This window comes from Ciconia boyciana, chromosome 6 (genome assembly GCF_034638445.1).
Source record: "Ciconia boyciana chromosome 6, ASM3463844v1, whole genome shotgun sequence".
NCBI lineage: Eukaryota > Metazoa > Chordata > Aves > Ciconiiformes > Ciconiidae > Ciconia > Ciconia boyciana.
The window spans coordinates 52,287,412-52,301,028 of record NC_132939.1 but is presented as its reverse complement, the minus strand read 5'-3'; the positions used below and the strand labels follow the sequence as shown (position 1 = coordinate 52,301,028).

At 41.9% G+C, this 13,617-nt stretch overlaps 1 protein-coding gene across 5 annotated transcripts in view; it reads left to right on the top strand.

The window, feature by feature from the left end:
* Positions 1-6,771, top strand: part of FOXN3 (forkhead box N3) — a 214,338-nt gene extending 207,567 nt beyond the window's left edge. For all 5 annotated transcript variants that reach the window (XM_072866187.1, XM_072866189.1, XM_072866186.1 and 2 more), the window contains one exon: positions 1,553-6,771. In XM_072866187.1, the coding sequence (XP_072722288.1) occupies positions 1,553-2,102 (550 nt within the window). In that variant the 3' untranslated portion in view covers positions 2,103-6,771. The remainder of the gene's footprint in view (positions 1-1,552) is intronic.
* The last annotated feature ends 6,846 nt before the right edge of the window (positions 6,772-13,617 follow it).

The following is a 13,617-nucleotide window of genomic DNA, read 5'->3' as shown; positions in this document are numbered from 1 at the left end:
GGATCATAAAGCTACTCAAAAATCTAGGGGAAAATAATTTTGTTGAGCAAAAGAGGTTGGCAAGAGGCTTTCTTTGCTGATAACTGGGCCTTCTATTCTATACATTCCTTTGAAAACACTGTAAATAAGAACATTTGGAGTGACTGATTAATTTGCTACCTTCTGGCGTTGTCCTGTCACTGGTTCACAAAAGCCTGTTTCTTATTTCAGCAAGCTCTACAGACAAGAGCACTTAGGTGAATAGGAACCGTGGAATTATGTACCACTCCTACATTTTCTACCTTTCGGCCTTACCTTTCAGAAATGGATAACACACTGCTGTTTCTTCTGTAAAGAAACCAGGCGTGAGGTCCATTCCCTGAAACCTAAAGCACTTTCCCATTTTTTAAGTAGAAGACCAGTAATACCCTGGACATGCCACTGTGCCATTCCTCTTAAGAAATATCTATGTTGAGGGCATGCATTTGAGAAAAGGTTTTAATCCAACACAGCCGTGAGTGTGCAAAAGCACTGTAGTGATAGCATGAAGATGGCAAGACTAGATTTTAAAGCAGTTTATCATGTGATAGGTTAAACAGTCTTGCTTGTTTTGGGGTTTTTTTAACTGATAGAGGGGTTCAAGGCTGGTGAACTGGAGGGTGTCGATGATGCCTTTACTCGATGAGCATCCTCCTCTCCTTTTTTTCAGCAGGAATTAAGCATTGCACAGGGTCAGTCCCTTCTTTAAAAGACTTAGTTAGAAGTATTGTATTCTGTATTGTAAAGTCAGTGGCAATGCTCTAATATTTTCCAGTGCAGAAAAGGACACTGTTAGTTTTTAAATCTATCAAGTTGCAGTAGTTCCCACAGCACAGAGTGCCATAAAACCAGCGGGGAAAATGACAACTTCTAGAGCAAAACCAGATTATCATTTTTCTACTGTTTGTTTTTAAACATGTTTTAATAGTTTGCTGGCAGCTAGTGGCTTAAGATTATATTGCTTTTAAGATTATTCATAAACTGATCACAATCAGAAATGCAACCGGACTACTACCTGGGTGCTATACTTAGTTGCTCCCTCTGTCAGAAAGAGTCCTAGCTGGAAAAGAGTCTTTGAGAGGGGGCAAAGAAGTATTCCAGAAAGCTAGTGTCTCTTCCCCACATTTTTGATTGTATCATTTTATATGAAAAGGGGGAGAGGATATTTATGCAGCTCATCAGAGTTTACTTAATATCCAGTCAGTAGAATAATGGGGATTTTTTCTTTTCAATTTTTTTTGAAGTGTAAACCATTAGTTGAAACGTAAATCAGGACTGTTCCGACATCACTTATTTGTGACCATCCCCTACTTGCTCCTGCCTCTTGTGCTGTTACATGTCTTTTGGCTTGTTTTATGTGTGGAGTCCAATCCACAAGCAATTTGAGTAAGGCTTTGAAACAGACCTGCATGGACACTACTTTGATAGTCATAATTTTAGATTATCTGTCAGTTGGCTTTACTTTATCATCTTTTGCACTGAAGCAGGATCACATCTCTGTGGCTTCTAAGACTGCTTCGATTTGTTTTTACAGGAACGGAATAACAAACTGCCGGATGCGGACAGAAAGTGAACAGTCCTGTGGCTCTCCAGTTGTTAGTGGTGACCCAAAGGAGGATCACAACTACAGCAGTGCCAAATCTTCCAACCACAGGAGCACATCACCTGCTAGTGACTCCGTTTCCTCTTCCTCTGCTGACGACCAGTATGAATTTGCAACTAAAGGTAGCCAAGACAGCAGTGAAGGAAGTGAAGTTAGCTTCCAGAGCCATGAGAGCCATAGTGAAACAGAAGAGGAGGACAAAAAGCAAAATCAGAAGGAGACCAAGGATTCTTTAGCTGACAGTGGGTATGCATCCCAGCACAAGAAAAGGCAACATTTAATGAAGGCGAAAAAAGTACCAAGTGACACACTGCCTCTTAAAAAGAGACGTACAGAAAAGCCCCCTGAGAGTGACGATGAGGAGATGAAAGAAGCAGCAGGATCGCTCCTGCATTTAGCAGGAATTCGATCCTGTTTGAACAACATCACCAATCGGACGGCAAAGGGGCAGAAAGAGCAAAAGGAAACCACAAAAAATTAGAACAAATCAATGATTTGTTTGAACTTACAAAGTTTTGTTTCAGCACGTCAGGTGAATTCTAATGATTTGTGGCAATATCAGCAATTTTTCCTTTTTTGTTTTTCTTTCTATTTGTTTTTGTTTTGTTTCTTTCCTTTTTTTTTTTTTTGACCCTTAAGATTTTTATTTTTAAAGGAGATTGAAGCCATAGAACTCATACTGACACTCAGCTAATTTACAAAAGCTTTTCATTACCTGAAGACAAAAAGTTAACAAAAAAAAAAAAGCCAAAATCGCCATTGCTTTCTCCGGCTTGTCAAAAATGCATGGTTGAATACGCAGTGACATCAACATTAACGTGATGGGAGTAAAATTGGGCACTTGGAAATCCCTCTTATACTAGAAGAGCTGTGCATAATGTAGTAATCATTCAGGCCTGGCCCTTAAGAATTTTTTTTAATGGCCTTATGATTGGGTTAGAAGTGAATGTGAATAAACAGATTTGGGGGAAAGAGGAGGCAAGTACTTCTCAACGGCAAACCAAGAACCATCTAGTGGCACTTGGATACGTTGTGCCATAGAAGTCTTTGGACAGCCACTGGTGGCAACTGCGCAAACCGTAATGCACTTTTAGTGCTTCACGTACTATATGTGGCTCATAATGTGAAGACTGATAACTTTAAGTTTGGGGAAATTTGAACTATGTATGCAATGGGTTTCAGTGAAATAACGAGAAGAAAGGGGGGGGGGGGCACTGTTAGTAGCATCGTTAATCATTGAATTCTGTCTTCTATATTAAATTAAAAGAATGTTCAAAAAGCCATAAGCCCGAAGATTGGCACTGCGTGCAAAAAATAATAGTAATAGGGAAAAACAAGCTATGTCTTCTAAACTGCCTGAGTGAAAAGCAATCAAGTCTAAGAAATTACAGTAGATACTAAGGAAAGAAATACATCAGAATCTTTTTCTGTGGATCAAATCCTTGATCTAACTGGGGAAACAAAGCTACAAAACCTGCCATTAGTAGTATTCTGTATTTAAAAAAAAAAAAAAGAAAGCATATTGGTGAACAGTAAAATTCAGAAGTTCAACAAAAGAGCTCCTACACTGCCCTCAGAAATGAGTGTGCAGTTACCGTCAGTCAGGATTCATCTGTGCAAAAATGACAACAGATTTCCAGATTCAACCAGCGTAGCCAGCAGAAGAAATTTGATCCACATTGCATGGATTCCTTGTGGGAGGGGGGGAATACAAAAAGCAAACAATTTTTTTTTATTCAAAGATGACAAAGTTCTTGTAAGGTAAATAATGTATTTAGCATGAAGCATGAATTATTTTCATATAAATATAGAAAATAGAGAAAAAGGCTATGCCTCTAATTTTTAAGCCCTTAGGCTTAGAGTTTGTTTTTTTGGGTTTTATTTTTTGTTTTGTTTTGTTTTGTTTTTGTTTTGGTTCTTTTTTGTTGTTGTTGGGGTTTTTTTGAAGCAGGTGTTTAAGGTTTAACCTTCTTCAGGGACAAACACTGACTGTTGGGGAACTTACTCTGCAATATTAAAAAATAAAATCTTCATGCTCTGGTAGGGCTTGGATGGTTGAATTATACTGCCTTGTCTGCACATTCAGCCCCCCTCTCCCTACTTCTGTTTAAAAAAAGAAAAAAAAAAAAGTAAAAGTGTGTCCTTTCTTCGTCTGTACATGTGTAACATGACGCAATAATCTGAGGGCAAATTTAGTAGTGAGTGTGTATGACAGAATCAAGAGAATAACGGGAGGTTAATTGAGGAAAACTCTCTGATTTGATTCAGGAATACGTAGACAAGAAAATAGCTTTGCTAATTTGCCATGAGAAAATGAAGTTAGTAAAGAGCCTTACTGAGGTGTCCAGAGAAAAACCAGTGTTACAGAGAGTGTGATTCAGGTATAACGCTACTCTCCTGGTAATGACGACCATTAGATTGGAGATCCCTACAGCAGAGGGAAGCTGTGAAATAAATAAGACAGTCTCTCTCACCTGGATTCATGAATTTGGCAAGAAAAATTCTACACTTAGAATATCCTAGAGGCAAGAAGAAAATCCCAGGAACCAACCACTTAACAGAACGAAATGGTCTATTTCTTAAAAAGAATACAGGTTTATATTTATCCCTAACAACTGTTTCAGGCAGCAGTTTCACCAAGACGGATCTAGTTTATGAAGAGTGAGTTAGAGAAGGGTTTGACTTCCCACTCAGTGGAGTGAACTAAAAATTGCATTTGGAGATGCCTGTGGTGTGTTTTAGGAAGGGGAAGGACTGAAGGGCGGGTGGTCTGGAACTGTTCTGTGCTCCACAAGCATTTTGTCATGTAAAGAACAGGGCCACACCAGGGGCAGCACAGCAAAAGGGTGCCTGTCCTCCCATCTCACCCAGCATGTCCTGGGATCCAGGAGCTGCTTGAGAGCTGCCGGAGCCCAGCACAACTGCCAGCTCTGCAGATAAGGAAGGAGAGAGACAAGGATGGTGCAGGAAGAGCTCTGCGCTCCCCTCAGTTTGCTGGGGCCAACGCATGCAGGGTTGATTCCCAGCATTAGTTAAGTCAGGATTACACAGATACTAACTTTTGGTGGCTGCCTGCATCCCTTAAGATAACGTTGGGGAAAACAGGAAGGACTGGTCCCTTGGCCAGGTAGCACAGAGATGAATGAGCCATATCTTTTCCCTTGTGTAATTGGACTGGGATAATCAGCTTCTTCCCAGATCCACACACCCTACAGCCAGAGTCCGCAGGCAGTGAACCACACAACCTCTGCACAAGAAAACTTGGTCCTTCATCTCTTTATGGACTTCGGGGAGAGTCATTTGAAATATAAAATACTACAGTATTAGTTTGTACCACCTTTGCTCATTAATGCATAGTTGTACCAGCTCAGGAGTGGTTTAATATTTATCAAAAAGCAACATTGAAAAGTCAAATTTAGTGCCAGAAAATACACTCAAACCATGGCTCAGCCATCTCTGTCCTCCAGAGACAGCAATGTGGTTGTGTGCCAGTGGCCAGACTCTGTCCACAGTCAGGACACTAATTCCAGAGCAGCTTCACTGATTGCAGTGTGTCAGTGCAAGTGAGATCAGTATCTGCTGAACAACAAGTACCATTCATTAATATGGACTCTTGGTGGCTAAATATATACTTACCACTAGTATTACTCACCTTAGAAAACAGTCATTTTGCATAAATATCTAATTAGGCAGGTTATCTTTATATATATATATATATATATATAAAATCTATCTAAGACTTCATCAACTCCTTTATATACTTGCTGGTAAACCTAAAATGTTGGCAAGCATCTATTTTCATGTAAAATTTGTTGCTCGTAGTCTGATCTGCTAAGGAGGTATTATTCGGTAGGAGTTTACAAAGTTATGTTCAGGAACCAGCAGTTTGGCTGAGGGCTAATGCCATCAACAGATTATTTCTGGAGTTAAAAAACAACTTGTCCTTATTGACCTGTACTCTGACTATTGATGAGAAGTACATAATTTGGATTTGTAGAAAATACTTAGGAATCACCTTTTAAACCATTCTTGTGCCTGGCTGACAATGGCAGCTTTGTCAGAACTGATTCTACTCCATCAGAGAAGTTGTCTTTTTTTATAAAAACTGAAACCGATTTGTTTTCCAAAAAATATAATGTCAACTTTTCAATCCAGTTGTCTCTACTTGACTGAATCATGCCAAAACGGAGCAGTAATTGCACTGTATTACAAACTCTCTCACTTGGCAGACATGAGGTGGTTTGGTTTTGCTTGTTTGCTTTCCTTACTAAGCCATTTTGGGGTGAGAAGTCGTTGAATCTCTAACTTTCCATTTTCCTCACTCTATCAGTATTGCCAAATTAGCGTTTCTCCAAGACAGGTGGGGGCTTAGGGGAATCCCAGTAGGTCAGCAAGCATTCAGTGGCGAGTTTCACATAGGCGTGAATTGTAAGGGTCGCTGGACTTCATGGCGGGTTCCTTTGGAATATGCCTTTTGCAGCAAGAAGCTCTTGCAGGCCAGAGCTAATGCCACAAGCAGATTTCACCGGCGTCTGCAGGGAGGTGAAATCTGGCAGTCATGCTTGCGTTCTGCAAGCAATTGGATGTCCTACTGCATTTTGATGCAGATTTTGCCTGCATTTAAAAATTCAAGCGCAGCTCTTGAACAGCTTTAATGTATCACCCCATAGCTGTTTCTGAAAGCAGTCTGATTCTGATCTTTTCCTGGCAAAACCAGCAGTAGTTCTACCGAGATCACAGGGGTTTACAGCTGAAAAGCCTGATGTGGGAGCGAGGAGGCGTGCCGTGTAGGACTAGAGAACTGTCCCGTGACTGTGTTCTCTTCTCTCTGGCAATTCAATTGAGGTCCATGTTCTGGCTCCTCTCTTAACCTTAATGGGAGAAGGGAATCCCAAAGGAGGTGCATTGGCTCCCAGTGTTCGACTGAATTACTGTCTACCTGTGGAAAAGATACAGAGAAACTCGGGGGGCTGCATTCTTCACTGGAGTGAGGTAGAGTTACATCAACATACGTAAGCAGAGAATGAAATCCTAAATTGTACACCAAATGGCTCCAGGGATAAAATGACCAAAACAACACTTTGTCCCGTTTTCTTGGTAGCCGCAATTGATTTTCACTGAGATTTTGGCTCCCAAATCATCTAAAGATGTAGATAGGCGCAATCTGAGGTTTTCTAGAACCTGAAGGTGTCTGATCTCCCTTGCAGTCAGTGGAGCTATAGACACCCAAGTGCTCCTGGAAATCTTTACCGTTTCACTACTATTATTATTATTACCATTTTTCCTTGAATCTGGCCCTAGGCATTTTTGAAAACATTACTCTCCCATGCTCCAGGATCAGAATAAAACTATCGAGAGAATGCATTTCCAATTTCAGGTGCAATGCAATTTATTTCACTTCATGGAGAATGCAAACCCAGTTCCTTCAGGTATGTCACTACTGCCTGAGTAGCTCATTGGCATATTTTATAGGAAGTATTTTTAAACGTTTTCTTGACTTCGCCACCAAAAGAGCATTTGAACCATACATCCTCCTGATTGTAACAGAATATCAGTGTTGACCGTCTGACCAGTTAAGTTTTAGTAGTGTTCTTCACAGCCCTCCAGTAATATATCAAACACTGTTATGCACATAATGCAGCACTGTGATCTAATTTAAATAATACTTTTTTATTATTTATACTACTCTATGTAATATACATCAACACTTTGCTATATAACCTAAGTGATAACCCTCTTCTTAGTTATCTGCCAAACTTTGAATTTCTGTTGGGTTTCTATTGCAGTTAGCACAGTTACCAAGTTGTAATGATGTCTCTTTTCCTTTGAAATGAGATGTGTAAGTCAAACTATACATTTTGTGTGTTTCTGTTTTAAGCTGGAGTTTATAAGGATTTACACACAACATTCGGTGTTCTGTATAAATCTGCATACATTTGTGAATTAATCTGTTAATCCCCTTTTATTTAGAAAGTATTAATTGACGGTGGTTTATTAGGGGTTTTTATTTTTGCATTTTTATTTTTAGTACTGGTTATTCTTGAATTAAGCAGAGACTTGTCAGCTGGGTTGCTTTATCTTTAATCATGTACCTGACCTTATAATTCTTCCACAGTTCAGCAAACAAGTACTAGCTTCACTGACCAAAAAAAAAGAAAAAGTCTCAACCTAATGTGTCTATGGTGCTGTATTTTGCTGGTGTACATTTAAAACCAGAAATGATTTAAAGGTCACTTTTGAGTTGTTCTAATAAGTAGCCTTTCCTGGTTTTGGGAGTTTGGGTTTTGTTTTGTTTTAGCATTGAAACAAGGTATATTTATCTGAAGCTATATAATGGGTTTTCTACTATATCACATTTCCTTTTGCAAAGAGGGGGAAATCAACCTGATGTAACATCCTTTCACAGTCAGTGGAAGGGGGTTTTGTTTCACTTTCTTATTTTCAGTTGATTTCGTTGGGCTTTGGATCAGGCCAGCAGTGACGAGAGCTCATCATCTGAGGGTTCAAGAGATAAATGACAACTTGTACTGGCCCTCAGTGCTAGAAGGGATTTTACTGGATGCTAAAATTACGTGCCGGATTCTGGGATGGCTGATCGTCTAGAAATGGGAATCTCTTTCATTTGTTTACTCTGGCCTGCAATCCCAAGACTTTCTTTTTTCGTTCAGATAACATTAACTTGAGTACGTTTTTAAGTTGCTAGAGCATTGTACATTTCCTGAGTATGTGTGTGGGACAGCAATTGAAAGTCATACCTGTATTTGATAACCAGTTCCATGCCTGCATCATTCACACTCACTACTTAAAACTGCCATGATGTAAAATGTTGGGGGGAATGATTTGTGTGTGTATGAAAAGCATTATGGACTTGTACATTTTTTTTATACTCTGATCTGTAATTTCTGAAATATTTTGTTTTACAGAAAAAAGTGATAAAGCAATCAAAAGACCAAGAGATTTAGTATCAATGCTTAAGGGTCACAGGACCTTAACTGGCCAATAAGTTAATTTAGTACAGTGATAAGCCAATTTTTTTCTGTACTTGGCGTCTGAAACTGCCAATTTCATCAATATTAAAATATGAACTGTGATGGGGAATGAACAGTGATGTTAAGTTGTATTTGTGTTTACCTAAATGAGCAGTCCGAAGGCAAGTGCAATCAGCTGATCTTTAGGAAATATGAAAATGTTGATTTAGAGGCATACTTGCATTTTACATTTTCTTGATGTGTAATCATATTGCCAAAGACAAACTATTTCATCAATTATTATTGTAAATAACACGTTCCCAAAACCTACCATAAAGTTTCTGTGATGTATTGTCTTCCAGTTGCAATAAAAATTACTGAGTTGCATCAATTGAACAATTGTAGTTGTGTGAATATTGGCTTCAAAATATGGCCAGATATTAAGGAGGAACAGCGGTGATTTTTTTACAAATTAATTCCTTCATTATTAAATAGTTCTAGCCCCCATGGGATGTTACCTGTATCTTCACTGCAGTAGGTATCAGCTCATGTTAATTTGCTGTCATGTACAAATGGCTAGACATACTAAATTGCTGTTAAGTTAGGGCCTGATCTTCCTTTCTCATCAGTTTTGCAGCTTGGAAACAAAGCTGATTTCACTGAGAATTGTATCTTTTTTTTTAAATGAGCAACAATCAGAAGAGATTAAATAAGACATGTCTAATGGTATATATATAACATCCTGAAAAACATTGCTTTCTAATCTTTGCATCAACCCTCCCCAGGCTTTATTCTGGTTTCTGCAGCACCAGAACTCTTCATTCTTTTGCCACATTACTCCTTTACCTTGCAGCATGAAGGGACTGTTCGCAGGAGGAAATCCCGTAGAGCTGAGATCTTCAAGGCTAGTTGCCTAAACTGACTCAATCCGTAACCACCTAGGAGGTATCCAGCTCTTCAAATACTTGGAACCTCCCCTGGTCACCTTGGGCTGCTGCAGGAATCAGTAATGCTCTTCTTCATTTGCCGGTGCTAAAAACTAGCCCATTCGGGCTGTATCGATCCAGCAATCCAACCTAAGTCTAGAGTTGAAGAAGACAGTGCAAAAGTCATCTCTTCAAAGAGTGAATAATAGAGGGTATAAAAAAATGGTAGTTGCCTCATAGCTTTCTCCAATTAAAATTAAACTGAATAGTAAAATCTTACAAATAAAATAATTCCCCAAACGTGGTTTGAAAGTGTTCTATGAACAGCCTTATGCACCTGTAGATTAAACTTTTAAAAGGATTGAGAAGAAAAAAGCCCCCTTGTTCTTCTGTCAAACTAAAATCTTTCCCGCACCTGGTTTGAGACGCTGCTGAAGCAGGAGAGGATGGTTTTGCGGCTGTGTAATGAGAATGTATGGCTGCTGAAGCTGGAACTCCAGCTGACCCGGAGCTATAAAAGTGTCCCCCTCACTGGTCTCGATGCCATCCTAAGCGGTTGGTATTGGAGACCACTGCAGTAGGCATCTGAGGGACAAGATGGATGTAAACAGGTCCTGGAGGGAGTGTGGCAGAAGAAACAAATGTCCAAGATAGATACACACAAAAGAGCATAAAAATGCTCAGCCCCAGTATCTGACTAGGTAATTGGTACTTCAGTGTATTGCCTGAGAAAGTTTCCGTTTTAACCTATCCTCGGCGTCCGCTGCCACTGCAATGGAACAAAGAGGAGGAAAAAAAAGCTCAGCCAAGGAGACGAGCTGAGAGGAGACTGGTGAGAAGGAGAAAACACCTATGCTCTGGACCATCTTCCTCGAATGGACCCCCCCTCCCATCCGCTGCCAGTTAAGCAAGTATCACGCAGCACGGTCTGTGGATGGATCCACAGCGACGTGTAGAGGAGCAGGGAGACCGCAGGCTCGCACAGAAAATGTTTTAGCCTTCATATGCAAGCCAGCAAGCTTGCCAAGAGACTGGTCTTGGGCTTGTTTCAGCATAGGGCATTACACGAGGGCCTTAAACCATTTAGATCAGGCATGCTATTTGAGATATGTCGAATCCCAGTTGTGCTACAGGCTTTTTGGGCAGCCTTGCAATTTGCCTGTCATGGGCAAAACAGTCTCAAGTTGCGAGTTTTACTTCATTGCCAATTAACACAGATTTCTGATCGCTCATCTGGGTATTTAGAAAGGATGCAAACAACCAATCACTTATATAAACACCTGTCCTACCTCCTCTCCAGCCTCAACGCCCTTATTTCCACCACAGGTTACGCTCAGTTTGTCAAAATGCCTCTGGCAAGCCGTTGGGCAGCGTGAGCAGTTGAAGTGATTTATGTACCGGCTCTTTCTGCTGCTCTTTGGTGTTTTCTGGTTGTCCTGCTGCTTTGGGCAGACTGGGTTCCTTTGCTGCTCTTTCTTCAGGGGTGTCCCTGCTCCAGCATGGGCGGCCCACGGGCTGCAGTCCCTCAGGGGAGTCCCTGCTCCAGCATGCATTGCCTGCAGGCTGCAGTCGCTCCGGGGCATTCCTGGCCCACGGGCTGCAGTCCCTCAGGGGCACACAGACCCCTTTTGACATCAAGTGGATCTCCAGCAGCCCTCCATTTGCTGGTTCCTTTATTAAATACACCTGAGGAGGAGGAGTACCCCCTGCTCCTCTGAGTGCCCACAGCGGTGGCACCCAGCAGGTTCCTCCCTGTTCTTGACCTCAGCCCTCAGCTGGCTGGAACCGGCTGTGACCAGCTCAGGGTGGCTCCCGGCCAGCTTCCACACGGGTGGTGCTGCCACCTCCATGCCGAAATCTGGTCCCTCCTGGCCACTGCAGTACCTCAGTCCCTCAGCACCTCAGCCACGGTCGCGGGGGTACCGGGCCTGCTCAGGGGGGCAGGCGCCATGGCTGCGCTCTGGGATGGAGCCCTTGGGGGCTGCACGGGGCAGAGGGAGGGCACCAGCCGGCCCTCGTGGCTGAGGCGCCCACCCCGGTACGGGCACCTGCCCCGGGGCGGCTGCCTCTCTCCCAGCCCCTTGCGTATCTCCCCTTTAGTAGTCCCCAGGTAAAGCGTGATGGTAGGGCTCCTGCCCCTCCTCACCGTGTAGAAATAGATGTGGTTGTGTAAGTGTGTGGTTGTGTAAGTGTGTATGCAAGGCATGCACAGGACTATGAGCTTTTACATTGCAAATTTTGGCTACAGAAGTCCGAACAGCCCGGGCAGCACAGAGAGGGTGCTTCCCACTGAGACGGCAGAGCTACCGCGCGTCCCCATCTGGACGCCCCTGCAAGCTTCTCGCTGATGCTGAGCTGCTGCGTGGCCGGAGGCGCGAGGCTTTGGGACCCCAAGAAGAGCAAGCAAAGCAGACCTCCCCTGGTCAGGGCACTCGGGAGAAACCGGGGGTCCCCAGGCTCACCCGGCTTGTTTGCAGGAGCAGGTACCTAATGGTACCTGCACAAAATGGGTACACACAAAATGCGTAAGTCTGTGTGGCCTCCATGTTAAATTCCTTTCTTTCCACAACATCTGTTACTGTGGACTCCCCTGTCAAGAGGCCGCATTGACCCTTCTGCTCGCGTGTGCACGCTGTCTGGTGAAGTTGCCTAGAAAGAAAGAAGAGAGTGTAAATAACAGCAAAAGGCTTTGGTCTGTGTGCTCCAGATCCTGCATTATGCCAGGAAATCAAATAACAATGGTTTCTGTGACGTCTGAAAAGAAATACTATAAAGGAATACTATATACTAGAAATACTAAAGAAATACTATAAAGGAATAAATCCTCAGCTTTAACACAGTGTGATGCTTTGACTGGGCACATTCAGTCCACACAAGATAATTAAAGAGTTTTTAAACTTCATTGTAAAATACAGATGATTAACAATGGTGAGAAACTCCGTGGAAAACACTCTACGGCAAACATCTGTCAGAATTAATAACAAACATACACTCTGCTTTTAATCTTACGCTGTTTGACATAATTTTGATTGCCTATAAATCTGCAGGTTTTGTTTATATTTCTATTTGAGTTAGGATTGGTTGCCACTTTATATTTGATCAGCAGTGCTGCTATTCACCATGGTGTAAGAAATCAAATAATGATTGTGTATATATGGCAATCTAAGCATCACAGTGCAGGAGACTGTAAACACGAAATTTTAAAGTCTCTGCTTATCATCATAAGCGATGTTCTCTCCAGGTCTTTAATGACAATCAATTTCTAGAGGCTTTTCCCAAATAACTGTCATTGAAAACAACAGCATCTTTTTTGGTAGCTTGGTCCTGAAATGGAGTATCTTCCTGCTGCTGAGACACAACTTCTTGTTATCTGTTTGTTTTCAATCAGTTAGATGGTATAAAAAGAGAGCGCAGACATTTTTCTTCTCCTGCTTTTTTAAATGGATGTTAGTACATCAAAAAGTAGGAGGACAGCACTTCTGCTAGGTGCACCTTCGGCGTCAGAAGCTGTGCATTAGGGACACCCTGGCACTCAGCTGCGTAGTGTTGGATGACGCAGCAGACTCCTCCTGAGCCGACATTTCCATATGCACACACCCAGTCTTGAAAAACAAACGGCTTATTGGCAAAATATAACAGAGAAAGTAGGATGAGTTAGAATGACAACGAAGAGGTTGATGACATAACTGCTTTGCCCTTAATTAGGACAGGCAGACAGAGAGCCTTTTAAAATAATAGTCTCCTCTCATTCCTTTGCAGCTTTGTTTTCGCATCTCTCAAACACGGATCAGTCTGTGATGCAGGGACCTGATTTTAATCATCATCTTACATAATCTCTGCAATCATAGTAAAGAGCAGAGCTGTTCAGTGATTTTAAAAATAGCTTTATTCTGCTATCAGCATACTAATTAATACACTTGCTATTCCAATCTAGTTCATTCACCATCTCAGTTACAGAAGCCGCGCTACCTGGGGTGTAATCAAATACAACTGGCTTTGCGTAATACAGTATTGTAAGAAGCAGATCATCAGTCGGGGGAGAGACCCGACTCCTGGTCCTGGTGGCTGCCGCCTGCTCCCTCCTCCTGGCACAGCAGCGGGG